Here is a 25,975-nt window from a genome sequence, read left to right on the forward strand (position 1 = left end):
GTAACTCTGTCTTTCAAATAAATAAAATAAATTAAAAAAAATTAACTTTGGATTCTAATGCCACAAATGAGCTCACTATTGATGATCATCACAATCTGTGGACATCACCACAGCATTACTTGGGGCAAATAAGTTGGAATGGTGTCTAATTCTGGTGATTCATAAGGACATGAGACCATACGAGTGTCCAGGGTGAACTTCCTGCAAAACCAAGCCTCACTTCCTTCCTCCTAGGTCTGTGAGCTGAGCATCATATGCCTTGCTATTCCCTTAAAGAGTCTACAAAGTCTTATCATACCCCCACTAAGGATACGACTGGCAGAGAGCCACTCTGCCACTTACTTTGAAGTTTCTCTGAGCTAGGAACCTGGCTTCATTCATCTTTGTCTCTAGCGCTCTCTATGCTCAAAAATATTTGTTGAGAAAAATAAAAGGGGGTGGAGGAGAGGAGGAAAGACACAGAGAGAAGAGATGGGATGCTCTTCTGCAGGAATTTTCTCCAATCTACTTCCCCCAACCTCACCCATTGGTCTTTTGAACACATATGAAGTACCTACTGTGTACTGGGCGCTGACCTAGGTGAGGGATCCCCCAGGACAATGCCCAGTCATTGCCATCAGGGGCCACTTGTAGCGCATGTGGGCGGCGTCAGATTCCCAAGGGTCCTGATCAGCATTTATCTGAAGGGGGCAAAGGGAGAAAAGGGCTGGGACAGGTGTGGCTTCTATCAAGTGGCTGCTTGGTTGCTGGAAGAACAGTACGGAGCCAACATCTTGAATCACAAATATATGGGATCCTATTTTTGCTTTCAAGTATTACATTTTATTCGTTCTTTTTTGGCACAATGAATCAAGAATACACTGAGGGGCTTTTTGTGTCTGTTCTTTAAGGTGAGAGATCTTTGGCAAGACAGCAGAGCTTGTGCTGATGAGGATTACAAAAACCCACGATGGAGGGGGGTGATCGGAGGGGACAGCATTCACTCATCTTTTGGAACTGTTCTGTGGGGGTGTTAGCCTTAGAAAAGGAGTGGGGATAATGGTCCCGCGTGAGGATGCAGGGAAGGTGTTACAGTTATCCTCAGTAACAGGGCTCAGACACATCAAGGGGTTCCCTGGGCCAAATAACTGGGAAGGGTGGAACCAAGCTCTGAACAGTATCAGAATTCTTGGCCAGGATCTCCTCAGGAGTGGACTGAGCAATCAGTAAACTTTCTTTGCACCTGATGGAAAATCCAGAACTGTAAACCAAGAATCAAAGAATCTGAGAGAAAAAGAAAACTCAGGGCCGGCGCCATGGCTCACTTGGTTAATCCTCCACCTGCGGCACCAGCATCCCATATGGGTGCTGGGTTCTAATCCCGGTTGCTCCTCTTCCAGTCCAGCTCTCTGCTGTGGCCCGGGAGGGCAGTGGAGGATGACCCAGGTGCTTGGGCCCCTGCACTTGCATGGGAGACCAGGAGGAAGCACCTGGCTCCTGGCTTCAGATCAGCGCAGCGCCGGCCGTAGTGGCCATTTGGGGAGTGAACCAGCAGAAGGAAGACCTTTCTCTCTGTCTCTCCCTCTCACTGTCCATAACTCTACCTCTCAAATAAATAAATAAATAAAAGATCTTGAATTATCTAGGGTGCTTACATGCCACACAATCAGAAAATCACCCTCTTTCTTCTTTGTTTTCTCTCATATAGCCCTGATCTGATCAAACAATGGATTGCCAAGGGGCAGATTCCTAACCAGATGTTTCAGTTAAGTCAGGTCTGAGTGCCTTGGTTTGGTTAGCCTAGTAATTTTTAAAACTATGATTGTCTTTCAGTAAGGTATATGTAGTATAAAATATTTCCTCCTTTTACAGAAACTCTTATATTCAAAATACTAGAACAGAGGTTCCCCAGATATGTCCATGTGAGTATATTACCTTGGATGCAAAAAGTCTTGCATATGTGCTTAAATCAAGGATCTAGGCATAGGGAGATTATCTTGAATTTTCTGAGCCCAATGTAAACAGAAGAGTCCATACAAGTAAAAGAGGTAAAAAAAAAAAAAAAAGTGAAACACAACACAGAAAACAACTAACAGAGTGGAAAAGAGATCTGCCTTCAGATTCGGAGAAAATATTTTCAGTCCCTAGCAAGGAGTTAATATCCAGAATATGTAAGGAACTCAACTCTATGGAAAGAAAACAAACAATCCAATTAAGAAATGTACAAGGGACCTAAATAGATCTGTCTCAAAAGAAGAAATATGAATGGCTAAGGTACATGAGAAAGGACTAACAACACTAAATATTGAAACTACACTGAGATATTACCTAATGCCTATGAGAATGACTACAATGAAAAAGACAAAAATATAACAAATATTGGTGAAGATGTGGAGAAATGGGAACTCTTACACACTGTTGGTGTGAATGTAAATTATTACAGCCATTGTGGGCAGCAGTATGAAGGTTTCTCAAAAAAAAAATGAATAACAGACTTGCCTTGTGATCCAGTTATCCCACTTATGGGTATTTAATTGAAATCAGTATGTCAAAGACAAATCTCTGCTCCCTTGTTCATTGTTGGACTTTTCACAATCACCAAGAAATGCAATCAACTTAAGTGCGCACTAAAGGATGGGTGTCTAAAGAAAATGTGGTTTATATACCCAATGGACTCAGCTTTAAAAGGGAAGAAATTCTGGTGGCTGGTGTTGTGGTGTAACAGGTTAAGCTGCCACCTGCAATGCCAGCATATCAAATAGGTGCAGTTCAAGTAGTTCAAGTTTTGGCTGCTCCATTTCTGATCTAGCTTCCTGCTAATGCTCCTGGGAAAGCAACAGTAAATGACCCAAGACTTAGGGCCCCTCCATCCATGTTGGGAGACCCAGATGGAGATCCTGAATCCTGCTTTCAGCTTGGCCCAGGCCAGCCATTGCAGCCATTTAGGGAATGAATCAGTGGATAGAAGTTCTCTCTCTCTGTTTCCCACCTCCTTCTTCCTCTTTGTTACTCGGCCTTTCTAGTAAATCTTCTAAAAAGAAGAAATGCTGTCACTGTGACATGGGTGGAACTGGAAAAATAAGCTGAGGCACAAAAAAATAAATACCTCATGTTCTCAAAAAAAAAAAAAAAAAAAAAAAAAAAAAAAAGAAAATTCAGGACGGAGAACATCCATCTTCAAGAATGGTTCACTGGCTTCTGTGTCATGTCCCTGTGGGTGCAAGGCCTGTGTGGATGGATGAGTAGAGATGAGTAGGAGCCATTATCTCCTGAGGCTCCAAAGCACACTGACTCCTGGGCCAAGGGCGCTGGGCATCCTGCTGTGGTCAATGTACAGAACTACAGAAAGCAGCAGGCCTCCGGGTGGAACTTGCTGCTGGCCAGGCTCTGGGTCACTGGAGCCTGCTCCCAGGACTGCCCTAGAGAGGTACAGTACATACCCTGAAGGGGAAGAATCTTGATTGGCCAAAGACAGAAAGGCTGATCTGCACATTAAGCTGATTTCATGTTGTTAAACACACACACACACACACACACACACACACGCAGACACAAGCCTAATCCAGCCTGTCATCCCTTTGATTCTGATATATCAGTGTGCCATTAATCTTTGCTGACAGATCTGGCCTCTCCATAGCAGTGTTGCTGGGGACGCCTAGAGCAAAGCTCACCATGTAGACACAATATACAGGTCTGTGACCTCTTTCTGTCAATGTCTGGTAGGATCGATGGGATGTGTGGTTATCATCCGGATGTTTTCAAGTGCCTCTATTTCCAGCAGAAGAAAAAGTTTAATCATTTAGGTTTGATTTAATTCTCCCCAAGGGAGTACTTTACGGTGAAAAGGAAACAGATCTCTTCTCATTTCTGCAACTCCCAGCACAGCTGCAAAGAACCCCTCAGGTAGAATATGGCGCGAGGCAGGAAGTGCTGACTGGAGCAGCTGCTTCCTGCTAAACATCTCCACCTCCGCCTTGCTTAACTATGAACCCAAGCTATGGATTCCACACGTAGTTAGGAGTCTGCTGCCTTCTGGTTGACACTCCAGCCAACCCACTGGAGGCAAAGGGGACTGTGGAGGCAGTGGTGCTGCACTGAAATGGGCATAGCCACAGGGTTCTAAGCTGACCATGAATAGAGAGCAGAGGGTTGAGCTTGCCAGAAAGTTCTCTTACTCTCCTGCTGACTTAGTTCACTCCAAAAGGATGCACCTTCTGCTGTCCAGTAGTAAAAATGAAACTGAAATTCATTTGAGAAGGCTATCATAAATCAGGTTTACATCGGGGATACAAAAGAGCCTATGCCCTAAAAGAGAGGTTTGTGACTTGGCCAAATCAATGCATTTTGGATTCATTAGCAGTTAGTTAAAATAACAGCTTTTGTGATACTGCCAGGTCTTGCCAAATGCACGCTGGGTGTCAGCTGGAGAAGATCCTTTTGTTTGTGCAGACATTGGTGAGAATGTCAGGGCCTTTCATTGAGGCCCAGGCCTGTAAATGAACCCAGTCATGGATACACATGGGAATCTGTAAAATCAAATTCACAGCCGCCTTCTTTCTAACTCTAAAGTGAGAACAATACTCAGAATCCTTTCCTAACTCAATGTCATGCTTATCCTAGGTTTCAAAAATTTAATTAAGTCAGTTAGTTTGCTTATTGGTAAAGGGCAAATGACTTTCAGCTATATATGAAACTTTTTTTGTTTATCAGTAACAATCTTCTAACATTTAAAAACAATGTTCTCAAACCACTTAATAATTTCATTTCTTATATATCTCCAAAAACTATAATTAAAAGCAGATTAAATTACATTCTGTGGGTAAAACTAACTATGATTTAAAAATCCCTAAAAGTTTATAGGTATATAACTTTTAAGTATATTAATATTGTATCAACCTAATTGTCCTTTATTTTGGCTCATCTAATTTACAAACATGATTTCTGAAGTTTAACAGTATTTGTAATGGCAATGTCCAAAGCAGTTTTGGCTGAGTAAGGTACTATTTGTTGAACAAAAATGTAGTTGTTTGTGCAAGTTTAAACATTTCACAAGGCCAGCTGAGTTCATTTCAACCCTACTTACAAAATACTTATTGGCACATGAAATGGCTGGGGAGAGACAAGACATTTTCAAGCTTCTGAGGGATTTACACGACCAGATTCTTCAACTATTGAGAGTCAGATTTAAAGATCACAGACAATTGAAAATACAGGTTTAAATCTCAGGATTAAAAAGAGTTTTGACAAGGGGACTATTTACAATGGAACAATGAGGAAAATGTTTTGTTACAGTCGGAAACATGGAAAATATGCTGTTCAAAATCGTTGGCTCTGGAATAAATAAAATCCAGACTTAGACTATTAACAATATCAAAGTGATCCACTCTGTGCCAACCGCATTTTATTCTGTTGTTTGTTATAAAGAAAATCCATTATTGAATGTAATGCAGTTCTGGTCAAATTATCAAAGAGATTTTCCGTATGCAAACTGCAGTTTACCATATGCTGAATATTCTTCTGTAACAATTTTAATACACTTCTATAACAAAACCATAGCACAGGGTTAGAAGGAAATTTTGAGTCATATTTTGACCTCCTACCCAAGGCACAAATCACTTCAGTAATAGTCCTTCACTCATCTCTACTGAGCATCTATTATGAGCAAATTTTTTTTTGGATGGCAAAACAAGAGACACAAAAAACATCCAGAATGTTTATGGCTCATTAGGCAAGGTAAAGCATTCTTGTCCAATGGCTGCCATTAAGCCTAGTCTGAAACTCCTGTAGCTTGTGAAGGGAGCTCATCAGATTGCAAGGAAATCCATTCTCTCAGCAAGATGCTAAATAATTAGGATGGTATCAACTATAGGCTTATGCCAACTGACCCTGGTTTTGGCTTCTGGAATAATATGGAATATACCCACTCCACTTTCTTCAGCCTAACACTTCAAAGATCTTGAAAGGACTTTCCTGGGTCCTGTTTAGTTTTCTTCCCCCTTTTATGCAGCAATCTTATTTCACCTTATTTTTACTACCACACAGTGCCTTATTGCCCTTAGGGATTCCAAAAATTATTTCTTGTCAACCGAATGAGTTAAGTTGCCAAATAACCAATACTGTATTTAAAATAAAACAGTGTTTTCAAATTATGAATTCAGAAACTAAGAGTTTTAACATCCAATTGGATTAAATTTGGGATCATTACTTTGTGATTAGACAACTACTGACAAACAGATGTTTACTGGGAAAGACAGAACACCTAAAGCTTGCCAACACTACATGTTAGAGAAGGGGGCTTGACAAATCTTTTGTAAAAATTTCATGTGCTCTAAGGCAATGGCAGAATTGATATTTCAAATATTTAAATGTGGGAGTTAATTGGGTCATGTATTAGAAAGGATAATACAATCTAAATTCCTTACTTGCAAATCAAGTGAATGATATCAGCGCCCTACTATCTTTAATGAATAAAACAAGGGACTTTCTCAGAGAGGTTAAATCTTCATCTAGCATTATACATTTGGCACCTTTATAAACCATACATAACAGATCCAGGATAATTTCAATTCAGGAGACTTTATTTAGCCTCCAGAATGGCCCCTCCAACCCCAAATCCATGCAAGAACACCAAGCCAAGGGGTAAACTAAAAAAAAGAAGAGATTGTTTTATTGTGACATTTAGGACATTGACCCCCTGCTGGCAGGAATGACCGGGAGTAGTGACATATTGCACATGCCGTGTGAAGGATGCACTGGTAATCCTTGGCCGCTCAGGCTGTTTCCTGGTCCTCCCAGACCCCAATGCACGTGTGGGCCCGTCACAGAAATCTCATTACCACTTGGTGTATACATTTAACAAGTCTTTGGTCTTAATAAGCACCATTACAAACCCTCACATTAAGGGCATTATTATTCTAGTTTATAAATGTTTCAATGATAAAAAATAGCACGATTACAGTATACACACACTTAATTTACATGTAATGTATTATACTCATAACTGAGATAAGCTACTGAACTAACTTTGGTTGACTGAATGAATGAAGTATTTGAACTGAATACTTGAAATTTGGTTTCTAAGTTGTGTAAATAGTACAGTGCATTTATAAATCTAGTTTGACAATTTACTAGCACCAAATAGATATTATAAATGGCCAACCTAGTACTTGTACTTGGAGAAGCAAAGTTTAAAAATTTGAAAAAAATAAAATAGTCCATCAGTTAAAAGCACATTCCTGTACACTTGCTGAAGAATGGCATGTCAGCATGAATGGCCAACCCCCAATGAGAATACATATCCCAGTTTTCAAGAATCAACACATATGACAAGGTAGCATAGCTACACACACAAGAAGCCTGAGAAAGTGGTTGTTTTGAGCGAGGGTAGTCACCTGTACCTTGATTTTGCAATACAAGAATAGTGCTTATTTATACAAATTTACTTGGTGAAAGATTGTACCTATGATATGAAGATTCTGATTTGGGGAAAACAGTTTTACCTATCTATATTTGTTTTTATTTTAATTATTTGGTCTCTGGATGGTGAATTAATGAAGCAAAATCTGAATTTTCATCTTCAGATTATCACCCAGTTCACCACTGAGGTAGTCTTTGTCATATTTGTCTTCTAGCTGGTTGAGTTCTTTCTTTTTATAAAGTGGAGTACTACTGATTTGTAATGAATAGGTTCCAGCCACTGGCTTCTTCTTTGTGAAGTGGAGGTAGCTGATCCCTTCCTTTTGGTTGATTTTAAAGAAGCCATCTTCATTTCCAGATTCAATCAAGTATCTGTTGTGATTCGTCAGCGTCGTAAGCGCTGGAAGGAGTTCTAGGATTCGGACCTTGTTGCTGACATGAGAAATATTGAAAGCAAAGGTGGCTGTCTTCTCAGCATCCCAGCTTGCAAGACTCACATTGGCTTCTGTCTCAGACTGATCCTGGAAAGACGTAAGACGATGTGTTAAATACAATGAAGTGTGCCACCTAGTCCTCTCGTAAGTGACTCCCATCTCAGACTAACACAACTTTCTGCCCATGTTGTGTGTATACTTTGTTGAAAAATGCCCTTGATAAAACTGATAAAACGTTCTTGATTTGTAGCCATTCTACTTAATAAAGTTCTGCTTAAAAAATTAAAAAAAGCAGTTATTGACAATTACAAAAAAGGAAAAATCACATTCACAAAGCACTCTGTTTAAATGTTTTTAAAGTGGCATATACTCATAACATTTTAAAATATTAAACTGATGTCAAGAAGAAAGGTTGAAATCACTTATATGAGTATTTGGATGCACTGGGTCTCAAAGTGGAGGTCCAAGAACCACACAGTGAGCATCACCTGGGAATTTATTAGAAATGCAAATTGCAACGCCCCACCCCAGGCCCCCTGAATCAGAAACCCTGGGGAGTGTCTCCCAGAGCTCCACTTTAGTAAGCCTCCCAGGTGTTTCTCAAATTTGAGACCCAGTACTTTAACAGATTGTTTTCTTTCCAAAGACTAATCTCATTCCCCAGCCACTGCAGATGGGTTGCAGCACCGATTCTACGTACGAACCAACCGGTCCCTTTCAATTTGGTTCACTGATACAAAACCATCCCCTCCTGAGGACACACCCATGAGCTTATTTCCTGATGGGGATGATCTCAATGCTTTTCACCTGGCTTCCTGCTTGCCTCCCTGGGACCACATGTGCTGGATTCTACAGGCCTGCAGCCAGAGGTCTGGGTGAATATCCGTGCACTTCGGAGTTGACGGAAAGGCTGCAGCAGCCGTAGGCAAAGCCAACCAGGCTGCTCCAGCTCCATGTTATTTTTGTCTACAATCCAAGTTCCCTCACACTCCACATGGCTCTTTTCAGTAGAGCAGCCTCTAGCTTTCAGAACTTGGCGTCCTTGTGGAGGGAGCACTATGTCACTCTGCTGTTCTGCCCACTCGCTGTCCTGGATCTCAGACCTTGTCCTTCCAGCAGACTTTGGGTGGGTGTTGGACTTGCTTTTTGGCGAGACAGAGGAAATGAGCAAGTATGTAAAAACCTTCGGATGGCCACTCCCTAAGAGAAGCAAGAAACTCCAGAAAGCCCCGCAGCATCTTGTAAAATGCAGCCTTGAGTTCAGAGAATGTCTGGATTTTCTCCCTGGGGAGATTTTTCACACTTTGAAACATCCTTGGGGGAAGCCACAGGAATCTGGAAGGCTTTTCCCCAATAGGAGACACAGAAGAAACCACCTTCTGACCTACCTCAACAGTGGAGGCGTCTGTTGCATTTGTGCTTCTCCGCTTCCTGCCCCGTTTGGGGTAGCCATTGATCTTACACTCGTAACAAGCCTCTGGGGAGAGGGAATTGTCATCCATCTCACCACTGACAGGTGGCTCCGGGCCTCCTCGGCCCATGCCCATTCCAGAAACACAGTGCCTGCGGGCAGAAAAGGAGTGGAGACTTTTTTCATTAGGGTCTGGACACGGGGAAGGTGATGCAAGAGTTCTGCTCAATTGTGGCAGTGGGCGACACTCGGCTTTTGGTTGTTTTTCTGTTCACCGGATGATCAATTCTGACAACCACCTCGAGGTCCTTCGTGCTTAGCCTCTCACTCTCAGTTCCCTGGGTTCACTGATTTCTTTCTGCTCTCTCTCAAGACCCTGTTTTGCAAAGTTACCTGCCCCTTCGTTGCTCAAAACTAACGCAGCAGGCGTTTTTCAGTACTTCGGTTGGGGGTGGGGAGGAGAAAGCCGATGTGCTTTGAAAGGCAAAACAAAAATATCTTCCTCCTATGAAGCAGGCTCCACCAGAGGGAGCTAGATGTGAGGCATCCCTGTTTCCTCTCTTGTCCTCTTCCACTCCCACCAGGATTCCCTCACTCAACCTTCTGAACAACTGCTCCTATTCTTCTGCTCCTTCACTTTTGCTGACCCTACTCAGGACAGGAAGAAAGCTCTTGGTGCTAACTGAGGGTTGATTGAGTAACAAATGGCAAAGACATGTGATATAGAAAATGCACGTATCAGAGCCTGCCCAACTGTGGGAAATTGTTTCAAGTCATTCAAAACCACTAGGGCCATTGGCTCTGACTCATACAAAGCCGGATAAACAAACCCATGCCCAGGAGAGAACTAGTTCAGCTGTTTTTCTTCGCCTTTCAGGTATCAAAGCCAAGTAACGGAGTGAGGCTTGCATGTTTCACAAGTATCTTGTTTTGTTATTCTGCTTACTATTTCAGAGGCCGTTTGCACTCTGTATTTATCGGCTCGCTTTTCCAAATGTGTTGAAACATTTGAATGATCCTAAAAGAATCTTATTTGGGGGTAGAGTCTACTCTAGTGACTCATACAGAGAACAAAATTGTTATAAAATATGGGTAGATTTCTACTAATGGGTCATAATGTGGACCCAATATTATTTCACGATTTTTCTGTATTGGCTGACCTACTCTTTAACATCCATGGTCTTGTATGCCCTTGGGGTTCAAAATGTAATGCTGACGAGCACAACACTTGTTGTAATTCATAGCAATGTATGGATTCCTGCCCTCTTCCCCAATTTTCTCAGAGTCTGACACAGTTCCTTTCCTCCTTTATCTTATAGAATGAAACATGTAGAGACAGTAACATGGACGAACTGACAAGTGTTCACACTGTGTGAGTTTGTATGTGTGTGTGCACATCCATCCGCATAGTGATTAAATTACCTGGAGGTAAACCTCAAATTTGCAGGCTCCAGTTCCCCTCTCAGAACTTCTTTCCAGTATTTTCATCTCCCAGGAGCACCTCTTATAAGAAGTGTGACTACAGAACCCACTGGCCAAAAGCCAATTTGCAGTGTCACAATTTTTGCTGGGAAACCGGTTCTGGCATGAAACTATGAAGAAGTCAACTGAGAACCAGACACTAACATCTGGGAATTTGTGTCCTGTTGGCATTCCGTATGCTTCTCATGAAATATTCTTTTACCCTCAAGTTTATACAGTCCCAAAAATGAATCACTTGATGTTTGTGTGTCAAGAGATCAAAGATCACTCAGTTGATAATCTGGCGTAAGTGTGTATGTGTGTCCAGACTAACTTAGCAAGGAAAAGCACCCAGGCTTTGAGGATTCACCATAAAATTTTTAAATCGAGTAAAATGAAAATATTCTTTCCCTGCTCCAACTCTCACATATACATCATATAGTATGGTGAAGTGTTCTACCTGGAAAATGCAGTAATTATTTCAATTCTCATATTTAATGCTTTTTTTGGTAATGTTTAATGCAAATTCAACTCTGAAATGTAAAATATATCTTAAAACTCCGAAGAACCTCCAGTTAAAAGGTATCTCTTTGATTTAGCCAGATGGGAGCTGGACAAGAAGGTGTTTTAAGTCGAGATAGAATCTTGCCTGTCTCAGGAGAAGGATGGACCAACAGGTACACAGTGAGCCCAGCTGTGTCATGAGTTGGTAGAGAGATGAATCACTTCCCAACAAGATGTGGGGATCAAGGGAGTGAGATACTGAAGTCATATAGCAGTACTCAGTATTTACAATGCAGTTTCAATATTTTGTTTGATTACCTATGAATTTCCAGAAATCAAGATGATCCCTTTTCAAATAAAATGACCTGAAACCTTTGCAGAACTAACTGAAATTATAAAGAGTACTGTTCTTTTTTACTAGGACAGGTACATTTGAGTTCAATATACTTAATTATATTATGAATGAGAAACTCTCTAAACACGACCAGGAAAAGTACTGCTTACTTACCCTTGGCCAATTCGGAAGTAACCAGGTGGACAGCCACACAGGTAGCCGCCCTCGGTGTTGGAACACCCGTAGCTGCAGGGGGCCTGTGAAGAGCCACATTCATTGATGTCTTGGCATCCTCCACTGAACTGTTCATACTGGAAGCCAGCAGGACACATACACTTGTAGCTCCCCAAGGTGTTGTGACAGGAGGCTCCTCCACAAATGTGAGCACTGAGGCATTCATTTTCATCTGCAGAGAAAACAGAGCACTACATGTGTGACACCAGCCAGATGTCTTATTTAAAGATTGAATGATGTGAAAGGCAGCCTTAAAGACAGAGAGAGAGAGAGAGGGCGATTGATCTTCCATCTGCTGGTTCACTCCCCAAATAGCCACAATAGCCAGGGCTGGGCCAGGCCAAAGCTAGGAGCCTGGAGCTCCATCTGGGCCTCCCACGAGGGTGGAAGGAGCCCACGCACTTGAGCCACCTTCCACTGCCAGACACATGAGCAGAGCTGGATTGGAGTGGAGCGGCTGGAGTGGGAACTGGTGCTCATACGGTAGGCCAGTGTCACAAGCAGTGGCTTAACCTGCTGTGCCACAGTGCCAGCCCCTGGCAGGGATTTCTAATGAGGAGACAGGGTCATGCCACTTGTGGCTGGCCAGCTGGCCTGCAGCTTGGCTCTCAGCAAGGGAAGGTGGGCAGAGGTGGCTGGAATAGGAAGAGGAGCAGCAGAGAAACATGTGGAAATGGATGTGGCCAGTTGCCATGTTGTGACTAAACGTGGCAGATGAGGTCAAGTGCACCAGGTGGAGAGCATTAGAGGATGGCATTTGATGATCAGCAGACTCCAGTTCTCACTGGGAGCCAACATTGGTGTGTTCTGTGGCACGGGTTCAGGGTTCAGGGTGGGAGAGAGGGAAACGAGCGGTTGCCTGTGCCCCGCTTCACTTGTGCCAGCGATGGGACAGATATCTCCAAAGCAGGGACCACCTATCTCCTGGAGGCTGCTAGCGCTGTCTTCTTTTTGTCAGGATGTGTGGGTCTGGCAAGGGCTGAGGTCCTGCAGGAAGTGTCTGTCCCACTTGGACTTCCTTTCGAAAAATCAGCAAAAGCCCTCAGGTGCTTGTTCTTGGAGATGAATAGTACCTTCTGGTATGTCTGTTCCCATCTCTGAATGCACCCCTGCTCCCCCGCCCCTTATCCAAACCAGCCTGCTGCCCAGAGCGTCTGAGCCATGTCTAAAGCTAAGTGCGGCTGGAAGAGATTTTGTGCAGACTTCACGAGCAATAATTGAGGAAAACCCACAAGAGAGACAGATGCTGCAGGACTGGCTACCCACAGGGACCTGCCAAGTCTGACAGTAAGGAGCAGGGGAAAGAAGTCCAACTTTAAAACAGCTACTCAAAGGGAGAAAACTGAAGTTTCTCATTATTTCCAATTTATTTCTTGAAATATCTAATAGATTTGCGTAGACCTGCATTGAGAGAGCAGGTTGAAAACTCGCTAAGATAGTTCGCATTGCTGTGGCCATATTCAGGCCTGTGTTCACTGGAGTCCAATGGGGCTGGCCTTTGCTCAGTGAATACCTACTTGTATGGATGAGAAGAAAGGAAAGGAGGGGAAGTTTAATAGACACGCACCGTGTGATGGACAGGGTGTAGGCATTTCACATTCCCTTACTGGACCTGCCTAGCCATCCTGGGAGGTAGGAACTGTATTCCCCATTCTACAGAGGAGCAGAGTGAGGTTCAGAATGCGTCTCCACCATCTCACAGCCAGCAGCGGTAGGGCACAGATTCATAGCCAGGTCTCTCTGACTGCAAAAGCCTCGTGCTTTGCTTTATACCACAGGATCTCTCAGTAGACTCACCCCAGCCAAATGGGTGCTTCTTTTTCCTGTATTTAGTTTTACCTTCTTTGCAGAGACAAATTCATTTGGAAAGAAAAAAAAAGGTTCTAAAAAAAGTTTGTTTTTTATTCCTGTTATTATTTTTTTTAATATTTACTTTATTTGAAAGGCAGAGGCAAGGTGAGAGAGAAAGAGGTCTTCCATCTGCTGGTTCACTCCCCAGATGGCCACAATGGCCGGAGCTGTGCTGATCCAAAGCCAGGAGCCAGGAGCTTCTTCCAGTTCTCCCACATGGGTGCAGGGGCCCAAGGACTCGGGACATAGCAGAGAGCTGGATCAGAAGTAGAGCAGCTAGGACTAGAACTGGTGCCCATATGGGATGCCAGCAGCGCAGGCGGAGGATTAACCTACTATGCCACAGTGCCGGCCTTCTTAGTTTTAAATTAGAAAACAAGTGGGGAAACGTTGGTGAGGGCAGGTTAGTTGCTTATCCAGATTTAGTGTGTATGTTTGTATTTTCTTCTGTCTTTCCTGTCTTGCCTCGAGCTTCTTGTCTGTGACCTTAACTGCCTATTTAAAGATCGTCTATATCAAGGGCTCTCAAGCCCTCCTCCAAGATCACTTAGGCTCCAGGGTTCCCAAAAGAGAAATAACTATGTATGCTGTTGTCTGTGTTCTCTTCCTTTTATTTTAAATTAGGAATGGAGAATGCGGTAGAAACCAATGGAGAGGGCACAAGCCCTCTGTCAAAGACAGGAGAGCTGTGGGTATTACTTGAGTGGGGAAACACCCCCTGGGCTGGGTGTCTTCTTGCCCCCCGCATGTGTCCCCTCCACGCTCTGCACCTGCACTTGGCCCTGGGAGGCAGAGCTGTGTAGGGCATCAGCACCTCTACTCCCTTGCCCCCTGCTCTCAGTTGGGCTCAGTGCTCTGTTTCCTGCTGATATCTGGACTAGTAAAACCAACAAGGTGGGGGTAGATGAAAGGGAAGAACTGCCAATAATGTTGGATTTACTCTGCTTTTATCCATAAGGCAGAAATGGACCAATGGTTAGAGAAGTTAGAAGGAGGAAAAATTTAGAAAAAGACATTTCTAAGGATTAAAGCTGTCTATAGATTGGGCAATCTTGGGCAATTTCAAGCCAAACTGGGATACTCAGGGAGGCTGAGGAGGGATTTAGATAATCTAGAGGACAGACTGGACAGTCCCTGAGGGTCTTTGCAACTTTGAACTTTGACCTGTATTACTGTAAATATCCATTCTGCTCAGAAACTCTCCCCCTCCCTTGTCACTGTGTTTTATTTTACTTGTTTGTTTCCTCCCTGAATTTAATAGAGTTTAAATTAAACTTGCTTATCTGGGTTTGAGAGGTGAGGTAGACTGGAGCACAGATGAAGAAACTGGCAGGTACTCAGGGCTCACACTTTGACAATAGTATGTTTGTGCACTCATTCTTTTTATCAGTACACAAACACCGCACTTTAATTACCATCTCTTGTATTTTCCTGACCTTTTTCATCCTGTGCACCCTGAAGCAAATGGCTTCACAAAACTTTTGGTTATTTATTTATTTTTTCGATATTCCAAAAATATTTGTTTTATTCTTCCACTTGGACTTAAATGGGTGTTTTTTTTCTTTTAATAAGAAGAGATAATTCTAATTCTGTAAAAATAGCATTAAAATCTTTGAAAACTGTTTCTGAAAAGCAGATTGAAATCTACCACCCTGTTCTCTAAAACTGAAGGCTCCAGCCTCTGGCTGGCACGGTGTGTGTTAGCTTTGGTGTTATAGGAGTACAAACTGGGATGTTCCCAAATGTAGGATGAGCTTTCTTTTGCTAATTTTCTTTAGGGCAATGTGGTTGACTCCAGCTGGACGGCATGGTGGCGTAATGGGCTAAGTCGACACCTGTGATGCTGGCATCCCATATGGGCACCAGTTCGAGTCCTGGCTGCTCTACTTCTGATCAAGCTCCCTGACAATGTGCCTGGGAAAACAGCAGATGATGGTCCAAGTCTTTGGGCCCCTGCACCCACGTGGGAGACATGGAAGAAGCTCCTGGATCCTGGCTTCAGACCAACTCTGGCCATTGAGGCTATTTGGGGAGTGAACCGGCAGATGGAAGACCTCTCTCTGTAACTCTGCCTTTCAAATCAATGAAAAATAAATCTTAAAAAAAAAAAAAAAAGTGGCTGACTCCAACTATAACCCAAGGCTTTCCTAAACCCAGCTATCCTGGAAGACTGAAATTCGGACTGCCCAGGACTTAGAGTCCCAGGGGGGAAGGTGATTCCAAGGAATCTACTCTGCTTTGATGGCTCTGGAGAAGTCATTCCAGCTCAGAGCAGTGATCATTCTGGATTACTCTAATTCTCAAGGTTTATGAGGCCCATATGGCATTTGGGGTCCTGAAGAATCCCAAACTCTTCTGACTTCTTAATGAACTTATTCTGGAACATTCAACCAGATGATTTTCACAGGAGCAAGGTGGTCTCTACAGGAAACCAGGGTATGGCCTACCCCTCTCTGTTATCCCTGGACTAAAATAGGAAGAAGAGTATAAGGTTCAGGAGAGATACACCTTTTTTCCTTCATCATTTACCCCCGTGGCTCCAGCTTCATTAAAGGGACCTACACAATGCAGACACACAGGCTCATATGCTGGGTACCGAGTCAACAAATCTCACTCTGGAAGTTTTATGAATAATGTCAGATACTGATGATTAAGATCAAAGCCCTGAGTTGATAATGGACGAAGACATTTTTACCAATACCAGCTAGCACAACCAGAGAGTTGTAGAGCCTAAACTCTATCTGTGGGGTTACTATAGCCAATCCTACATAGCCATGTCTTAAACAGAGTCCAACTAGACAAGACATGCAATACTAATAAACAAGAACCAACAAATGTGCTGGTTGAATGAATGCAGAACATTCACCCAGGGAGCAGTAATTCTTTGAATTTTCAACTAAAGACTCTGCACCCAAGGGTATGGCAGCCAGAACAACAGGTCACCCAAAACCAGTATTGCAGCTGTGCTCAGCCAATGATCTCTGGATGAAAACACAAGTGAACATGACTACTGAAAGACAGTCCTAAATCAGGAAACTCAGAGCCTTGGTTGGGTTCTCCTTCCAGGCATGTCACAGAAACAGCAGCCCTGGATGTATTACTTCCCTTTCGGGGTTTCTGGGTCCTCATCAGTGACTTACGGGGCTTCCACTCTATCATCTTTCTGATGTCCCTTCAAATGTACAAATTCTTGTTTCTCTGCTGTGCATCAGGAGCTGTTTTCCCCATAACATTTTCAAGTCAAAGATGACATGACTTCGATCTAGGAAGGGTCGGCTGATCTCCCTTCATTCAGCAATCCTGAAACAACCTGCTGTGTGTGCTGCTCACTCTCTACCCCAACGATGTGTAGAGCCGAACAGAACCACATCAGGCCAAAAGCGGCTCAAAACAACCTCTGGGTGGCCAATAATTTTCAGTCAGAAGCAGGGCTCTGTTAGCCCCTGATGTGGACAGGATTCAGGTGTGGGCTGATGCCTAGCAAGGTCAGGGAATACTGGAGATGAAGGAATTCTAAAAGGATTTCATTTCAGGTGCTCTCAATGCAAATTTACCATGATTTTTTTTTTTTTTTTTTTAGTTTGCTAACTTGTGAAGATTGTTGCTTCCCCCTACTTTCAACAAGGTTAGGGCAATTTTCAATTAGTAGTTGTTGCTTCAATAATCAATTTAAAGTTTCAGAAAGAAAGCAGCGCATTTTGACTGCCAGGTGCTGAGCGCCTTGTTAAGTAGAAGGAGCTACTTGCCGACACACTGGTTCCACTGGTAGTGCTGCAGGTAGCCCTGGGGGCAGCTGCATCGGTAGCCCCCGATGATGTTCTGGCAGCCATGTTGGCAGCGGTGGTTGCCTTCACACTCATCCACATCTGAAAACGAAGCAGAGTTTCCTTTAGGCCAAGTCATCACTTGTGTCCAAGGCAGTCTGTGAAGCCACACTTACCTACCTGACGAGATGAAAGGTAATTCTAGCAGGAAATCTGACCTTTGAACATGGTCAAAACTTTAAATGATTTATTCTTTGGCTAAGTGAGAGGGGAAGAACACTCAGATGCCTGGTAAAGACTACAGATCAAAATGGTAAGGAGGTAAGTGCTAAGCACAAGGCACCCTAGGGGATAGCTCTGTAAGTTGCTTATTTGCATAGAAACCAAGAGGTGTCGATGCAAAACCAAAATTCTAACAATATCATTTAAACTTTTAATGATGTTTTATCAGAAGAATCATTCCTCATATGTTTAGGCCACATTTGGGAAATTCACAGATGGCTTTGAAACCAATGGCCTAGAATCAAGCTATTTTTCTTGACTTGAGTTATTCCCTCTTATATTAAATTAACAACTGAGTAGGAAAAGCCCTGCTGTACTTAGCAAAGGCATGTGTTATAGACACAAGCAAGACACAATAAAAGACAAATCTCTAAGACAGCAGACCCATGGAAACCAGGTGAAATATTCCCCGCCTTTAGTTGGGGTTCCTGCTGCGCTGAGTTTGGGTATCTCACAGAGGAGGAGGACAGAGCTGACAGCTGCATAGGCTGCCTCCTGGGGAGCCCGCCAGCTGCATCACAGCCAAAGGCTGCACCCACCTTCACAGCTGGCACCACTCTGGTCAAGTGAGAAACCCCGCTGGCATTCGCAGGTGAAGCTTCCTGGAGTGTTCTGGCAGATGCCCTTGGAGCCGCACAGGTTGATGTCCGAGGTGCACTCATTGTTATCTGTAAGAAGCGGTGGGGCAGGGAGGAGGAGAGGTTACAAGTCCTTAAAGTGAGAAGGACGAACTCAAAAAGGCCACAGGAGGCCAGCAGGGATGCACGTGCACACACACACTTCCGCACACCTCTTTCTGAGTTTTAGGTTTATCCCGACAGCAGAGCAAACAAGACAATCCCCTAAAACAACAGCTACACTCCAGACAGGGTGTGTTTGTCTGCCACTCACCGATGCAGGCGGTGTGGTGCTGGGTAAAGCCGGGAGGACATTTGCACGTGAAGCCGCCGATGGTGTTCACACACAGGAACTGGCAGTTGTGCTGCTTTGTGGCACACTCATCAAGATCTAGGAGGAAACGCGAGGTGGGCATCTGAGCCGCTGACCACTCAGGCAGAGAAACCACCTTAGGAAGCAGCTCAAAGCCATTTCCACGTCTCACAGGCCCCTGGCCATGGCAGCAAAGGGCTGTGAGGAACGTGGAGGGTGTGGGGTTGCAAGATAGTGGGAAGTATCCTTATGTTCTTAAAGCTGTATATATGAAATATAAGAAATCTGTTCTTTTCATATAAATAAAGAAATTTAATAAAAAAGATCAAAGGAGGGCTCAATTTAGAAAAAAAGTGGCTCTGTGGGATTCAAGGAAAATTCAATTCCTTTTATGTAGAAAAATAGAGGAATTTCTCAACAAAGGACATTTCAAGTACATTATAATAAAATTCTAAACAAATTATAAAGAAATAAAAGATTAGCATTCTGAAAAATTTTCCAGAGCATTGAAAAGATCTATTTAAGTTGAAATATAAGTGATGTTGAGGATGAAATGAATTTGTATGCTTAGTCCCCTTCTGTTTGCTATTTTCACTCTATTCCAGTGAGGCAGCCCAAGAACAAATCTGCCTTCTTTAGTTAGAGATTCTCCTCTGGATAAAACAAAATCGAGCAATCAGGAAGCAAACAAAGGGAAGAGAAACCTCACTAATAAGCTAACAGCACTTTTTAAAAACGCACCTACAATATGTATCCAACATTGTCTTCTGCATTTCAACGAAATCCCCCACGGTGCCAGGTCCATTCCTCATAGCCTGACTTCTAGGATCCTTCTCAACTCCCGTGTTCATGAAGAATAGTCAGACACAAAGTGTGTGCTAGCCGTTCCTCGAGTTTTCACGATAATTTTTAGATCACTCTGTACGAGGAATGTTTCCTTCCGTGTCTGCTTTTATCACAAGCACAGCAACCAGGCACCCACCATTCACAGCTGTGTTGGCGCTACAGACAAGGCTGTTTTTCTGTGTTTGCTTCCACTCCGCAGAGCTAGTTCCTGGCTGCAGTAGCCTCTGGAGTGGATCAAGACTGAGAACACCTCCCCGTTTTTGTCCCAGAGCTGACTTCTCTTAAAACGCAGTCCCTCCTACGCTCTTTCCACTACTGAGGAGTTCTGAGGGTCCATGGTAGAGCCCCTCGACCACGCAGTGAGCTCTGCTGGTGCATCAGCACATACTTGCGGAGGCTCACTTGCAAACAGGGAGGGGAGACGACCCAGTGACAATGCTCTTTCCTGAGAACATCACCTTAGGAAGAGCAGCACTTGCCATTCTCACCCCCCGGGATGTCTTTTCTCCCCTCCTCTCTTCTCTGGTTCTTACCCAGCTCACAGGGGTAGTGCTGGTTCCACATTCCTCCCAGGGCCAGCCCTCCAGCCTGTTTCCTCTCGGTTTTAATCGTACACACGTCTGAACTAGTCATTTTGATATTAGGCACATATGCCAAGTATGTGGGAGAATTTAGACCTTATGTTAAAAGTAGGAGAAAGGGACCTTTGTGGTAGAAGGATGTATAAAAATCATATAGTTGCTTTTAGCATTCCTAAAACCATAAAGACAGCATTATTAATGCTTTTTATAAATTGTGAAATTTATAAATTATGACTTTCATCAAATGTACTCTATATTTAATTTCCATTTTTCATCTCCTAACTGCTAGAAACTTTTTTGAATTTTTGCCTCCACAGGTTACAAAACTACTATAAATTTGTTCGTTACAGATAACTTGAGGATACTTCAAAAGGATCATAGAAAAATATAATAGAAAAAGGTTTATTTTGGTGCCAAAATTTTTTAAATCCACACAGAGCTTTTTCATAATACATATTTTCCATGAACTTTTTGAAGTACTCTTGTGTACGTAACAAGAAATATGTTATCCCCTCGATCTCGTTCTTCATTTCCATGAATGAATTCAGGACTGCGTTGTAGCCCCACAGTGCCTAGAGCTTCCTGGGGCCTACAGATGAGCAGTGGGTTCCATGTTTGAGAGGAACAAAGCTGTGAGTAACTCTTCTTTTAAGACAATTAGAAGTTCTGAGTAGCTCTCTCAGCTTCCTCTCCCCAGAGGGCAGGATGATGCTGGATCTGGGCTGCACACAGCGCCATTCGCTGTACTCACCTCTCCCTCTCCGCCTTGTAGACACAGGAAGGAGTTGAGGGCCTGCCTTCTAGTGCTCTCCACTCCATTCCAGCACATCCTTTGCCTCCCCTGTCAGGTTTATGGCAGAGGAAGTAACTCTTGTTCTGCCCTGTGGTCTACCTTTCTTTCTCCGAATTCTCAGTCTCCAAATTATCTTCATTCATGGGGCTATTCACTCAATGTGACGTTCTTGTACAGGAGTAAATTTGTACCAAAAGAATTTTGCAAAGGATCACTTCTGGCTGAGAAGAGATTTCCACCTAGGTAGTGCTGTTTCCTCATTCCGTGTGATGTTTGTGTCTCAGGTAAGCTCAAATAGGGCAAAATGACACTATTTTGCAGAACAAAAACCTGGACCTGTTGTTTAATTAGTCACAATCCCCGCTGGGATCATGGCATTAATTTTTCTGAGGCAGGTCTTTGCTAGAGACCTGGGCTACAACATTGTTGAATTGCATAAATGTAGTAAGTAGAAAGTAGAGAGAGGGATTTAATTGAGGACCCGCCCCGTTCCCCAACCTGAGTCTTGGAGAGCTGGCCCTGCCATCTCTGAGACCCTCATGGATGGCCCTCATGGATGCTCATGGGCAATTTATCAGACTGGCTGCTACCACTGGCCCTCTGCTACCCTGGCCTTGGCCTCTATTCATCTAACCTAGGATATGGGTCACAGGGAGGTTCTAAGAGAGGCACTAAAAAACCTCCTGCCTGGACAAGCAGAGTTTTTGCTCTGCCTAGGAATTCTTCATGGCTCCTGGGAATACAGTGATGTGGCAGGTGGCAGGTGGCAGGTGGCAGGTGAGCAGGCAAATTCAACTTTACCTTTGCAGCTCCTTCCATCCTCTTGTAGAATGTAGCCTTTCGGGCAGGAACACTGGTAACTCCCTTCTGTGTTTTTGCAGATAAAATTGCAGGGTTTGGGAGCCTGGTTGCACTCATTCAGATCTGTGATCAAAGACATACAGTGTGACTGCCCGCCTGAAAGAATGCCTAATGCCCAGTATCCAAGATCTAACAAAGAGATTTGGTTTGGGGCTAAGCAAAAATAAACTCTGTTTAGTCGATCATTGTATCATGTTTTCTTATGAAACTGCACTTTTTATTTTTAGCTTTGGATTTTTTAGTTTTGCCATAATCTAAAATTTCCACTGAAGGATAAATCATCAGAAATAGAGCACTCACCTACACAGGCAGTCCCAGTTATATCAGGAGTGTAACCAGTCTTACAAATGCAATGATATGATCCTCTGTCATTGACACATTCCCCATTTCGGCAAACATCATGAATGACCTTGCATTCATCAATATCTGTAATTTAATAAGTATGAATAAAAATAACAAAGATATTTTAAGATAGATGAAATTAATATGTAACAGTCACTTCACTGCAAATCCTAATATACTGTATTACTATTATTTACCTAAGAAATTAAACCAACTGGAGGAAATTAAGCCAACATGCAATGGTAACTATACTGAAATTCAAATCAATATCATCACAAGACTGTAGTGGACAAACTAATCAGGCTTGTAAAATAAGCCAGTCCCAAAAAGACAAAAATCACATGTTTTCCCTGGTTTGTGGTAACTAACATGTGGAGTACAAAAAATGTAATATAAATGAACAAAATTGACATTTTGAGGTTTGATTGTTTATAGCCCTTGTCTATAATCTTCAGGAACAGTGGTTTTTATACCTATTACTTGTTTAACTCTATATTTAGTGGAGGGTTAAGCTTATGATTATAAAGAAAATTGACAGTATGTAATTGTAAAAATGAAAAGAAAAATAAGAAGGGAAGGAGGAGAGAGAGTGGGAATGAGGGAGAATAGGGTGGGAGGTATCATTATGCTCTTAAAACTGTATACATGAAATACATGGAATTTGTTCCTTTTATATACATTTTAAAAGTATAAAACAGAGTAAGACTTTAAAGATAACTTGGCTTTCTATGCTTATATTCTTTTTGCCTTCTCGGTCGATAGGCAAACCATGCTGATTAGACATCAGGATTGCCTCCTGCTGAGATCTCACGAAGGAATCACAGCAATGGACCTTTGCCAAGGAACTCCCCTCCTTTTTAATCTAATATTGCATATTCAAAATAAGAAGGAAAGTAGGGTGTTATTTTTATTGTTTAATATTCTGTTTTGATGTGTTTGACCTTAGTCCTGAAAAATATCAAAATACACCATCATGCAGAGGAGGGAACCAGGGCTCCAGCGTCGACAATGGGACTGGGTTTCTGCAGCCTGCTAAGAAAGGGAGATCCTCACCCTTTGCTCCACCACAGGGAGAAAGACTTGGTCAATATGCAAAATTGAGCAATAAAGCCACTGTCCTCCACCTCATGATCCATCTAGTTCCTTAGTGCTTGGCAGGGTGCCAATAAAAGTACTTCGCACATGAGTTATCCAACCTCGACTGCCAGACAATCATTTAATACCAACAACTGGGTGTGTCTGACCTTTTCAAGTTTACCCTGAAGGGCAATTTAACATGCTCTCACCAGTCTCAAGACATGAGTCTTTCCAATATCTCATTTTTACATCCTCCAAAGAATCACAAGTTGCTTTTGGTCACTCCACCTGACCTGTCCTGTTCTGTCCTTTCCCACGCCCAGTTCTGCTATTCTGTCATCAGTCCCATCTTCCCATGATGAACACAATATCCTTATGAACCTCCTTCTTTCCTTCTTACTTCCAATTCCCTCCCAAGGAGCCCCTCCCCATCATTCTCTGCTATTCCCAGTTCTTTTATGAAGTACAATCCCATTCTAGATACTCTTGATCCACACAGCACTTGCATTTGTGAGGGGCCAGAGCCCCCTCAGGCACTGACAGCCTGCCACCCCTAGTTAAGGCAGCTTGTGTTTTCTCAGACATGTTTGGGTTTATTCAGCAATACATTTTTTGCTCATTTTATGAGTTAAAAAATATATTGGTCATCTGGTTTGGGAATTTTATGATCATATTACAAGGCTCACCTAAAAAGTTGTTTCATTTATTTATTTATTTATTTTTGACAGGCAGAGTGGACAGTGAGAGAGAGAAAGACAGAGAGAAAGGCCTTCCTTTACCGTTGGTTCACCCTCCAATGGCCGCTGCGGCTGGTGCACTGCGCTGATCCAAAGCCAGGAGCCAGGTGCTTCCCCTGGTCTCCCATGCGGGTGCAGGGCCCAAGCACTTGGGCCATCCTCCACTGCCTTCCTGGGCCACAGCAGAGAGCTGGCCTGGAAGAGGGGCAGCCGAGACAGAATCCGGTGCCCCGACCGGGACTAGAACCCGGTGTGCCGGCGCCGCAGGTGGAGGATTAGCCTATTGAGCCGCGGCGCCGGCCCAAAGTTGTTTTCTTACTAATCAAGCTATGGCAACTTCTGTTTAAGAGCTGAGGACCCCTTAAGATGCTTAGGCTGGGACTCAAGCACACACAACTTCATCAAGAGGACCAAGGACAGTTTAGCAACCCAGCCCTGAGCGTCTGGAACACCATTATGAAGAACTGTGTCCATCTCAACTGTGCAGCTCAACCTAGGTCCCCAGTTTAGGTTCCATACTCTCACCTGTTTTTCACAGAAAACGAAATTGCCTGAAAACATTCTGGGGCCATAAATGAAGTGCCTGCTCCAGTGGTCACAAATGAGTAGAAAATGAAGTACCTGCTCCGTTGGTCATGAATCCTCGGCCATGAGGACAGAGCTTTTTGAAAGCCACGGTGCCCTGGAAAGGGCAGATCTCACAGTGGGGACCCCAGCCCCTGCCGCCATCACAGCAGCATTCGGACTTGGTGACAGGGTTCCTGTTGCTTGAGCCAATCTGGCACATGTTCTGCAGCACCTCTGTGAAGCAGTACCCTTCCCGGTTGTCTGGAAGGGACAGTGACAAAGAGCGTGTCAGGAAATGTTATGAGCATACCAGGGCTAGTAAGAATTTGGTCAGATATAAAAACCAAAAAGGATGCAACACTTTACCCTGGGTGAGAAGGAGCGAGAAGGGAAAGCTGCAGACAGCAGTGAGAGAGAAAGGATGGCGTCTGAGGGAGACAAGACAAGAAATTCAGGAAGTAGGCAGAAAGGCATCGGCCCGGGCATGCTCGTGCTCCAACTGTTCCCAGAAACATGGGCAAATCGCCATTCTATATAGATAGAGAGAGGGGCAGAGAAACATTTGGAAATGTGTCCTGATCACCAGGCTTACAAAAGCAGCCAAGAGAAAAATTCCAAACAAATGACTCAGTGACACAATAAGCACAGGCAGAATGTTGCTACAGGGTGGTGCTAAACCCAACGGACTATCGCGGTCACTAAGTCATCCCCCAAACATGAGCATTGCTAACCCTCCCGCAAATCTGGACACTTTCACTTATTCCAAACAAGAGATCTGTGTTTCAAGCATCGCAACGCAGAGGTCAAGGTTACGAAAGCATCCTGCGGACTGTACTCACCAAGGCACTCATCCTGGGCGGGGCTGGCTGTGAACCCGTCGTTGCATTCGCAGGTGTAGCTCCCGCGGGTGTTGATACAGCGCCCGTTCTCACAGATCCCCGGCTTGGTCTGACACTCATTCTCATCTGTTTGTTTTCATCGAAGGACCAGAAACAAAAGTAGTCACGTGACTATTTTATATAAGGATAAGCCCTTCCTTCCTTCCCTCCCTCCCTCCGTCCCCTCTTGTTTTCTCTCTCCTCTCTCCGCTCCTTCTTCTTTTCTCCCTTCTTTCCTTTCTTCCTTTTAAATTTAGTTTGTGATTAGGTAATCTATCTGCATGGTTCAAAATTTAAAAGGTACACAAGGGTTTTTGGCACATACCCCCTTCCTTTCCTGTTCTCCAGCCACCAGTTTTCCTCTCTTCAGAGGCCAGCAATACAGCTGTCAATTTCCAAAGTCTCCTTCCAGAGACAGACCATACATATACATAACAACATTATGTGTATGTGTGTGGTATGTGTGTGTATGCGTGTGCATGTACCTCTGCTCTTTATTATTTATTTATTTATTTTTATTTGAAAGCAAGAGAGATCTGTCATCCACTAGTTCACTCCCCAAATGCCTGCGACAACCAGGACTAGGCCAACCTGAAGCCAGGTGCCTGGAACTTAATCTGAATCTCCCATGTGGGTGGCAGGACCCAAATTTCTTAAGACATCGCTGTTGCCTCTGGGGGTGCACATTAGCAG

At 43.5% G+C, this 25,975-nt stretch overlaps 1 protein-coding gene across 2 annotated transcripts in view; it reads right to left on the reverse strand.

The window, feature by feature from the left end:
• Positions 1-6,619: 6,619 nt before the first annotated feature.
• The window catches only part of FBN1 (fibrillin 1), a 258,038-nt gene continuing 238,682 nt past the window's right edge, over positions 6,620-25,975 (reverse strand). The window contains exons 57-66 of one of the 2 annotated variants that reach the window (XM_051822402.3): positions 25,244-25,369; positions 24,459-24,665; positions 21,982-22,107; positions 21,622-21,744; positions 18,562-18,678; positions 18,210-18,338; positions 17,371-17,490; positions 11,714-11,945; positions 9,218-9,392; positions 6,620-7,916 (exon numbers count right to left, since the gene is read on the reverse strand). In XM_051822402.3, coding sequence (XP_051678362.1) covers positions 7,527-7,916; positions 9,218-9,392; positions 11,714-11,945; positions 17,371-17,490; positions 18,210-18,338; positions 18,562-18,678; positions 21,622-21,744; positions 21,982-22,107; positions 24,459-24,665; positions 25,244-25,369 — 1,745 coding nt within the window. In that variant the 3' untranslated portion in view covers positions 6,620-7,526. Of the gene's footprint in view, positions 7,917-9,217; positions 9,393-11,713; positions 11,946-17,370; positions 17,491-18,209; positions 18,339-18,561; positions 18,679-21,621; positions 21,745-21,981; positions 22,108-24,458; positions 24,666-24,719; positions 24,935-25,243; positions 25,370-25,975 lie in introns of those variants that run through there. The other variant, XM_051822403.3, reaches the window with a different exon arrangement.

The sequence above is a fragment of the Oryctolagus cuniculus genome, chromosome 12 (assembly GCF_051225735.1).
Source record: "Oryctolagus cuniculus isolate XC-2025 breed Fujian yellow rabbit chromosome 12, ASM5122573v1, whole genome shotgun sequence".
NCBI lineage: Eukaryota > Metazoa > Chordata > Mammalia > Lagomorpha > Leporidae > Oryctolagus > Oryctolagus cuniculus.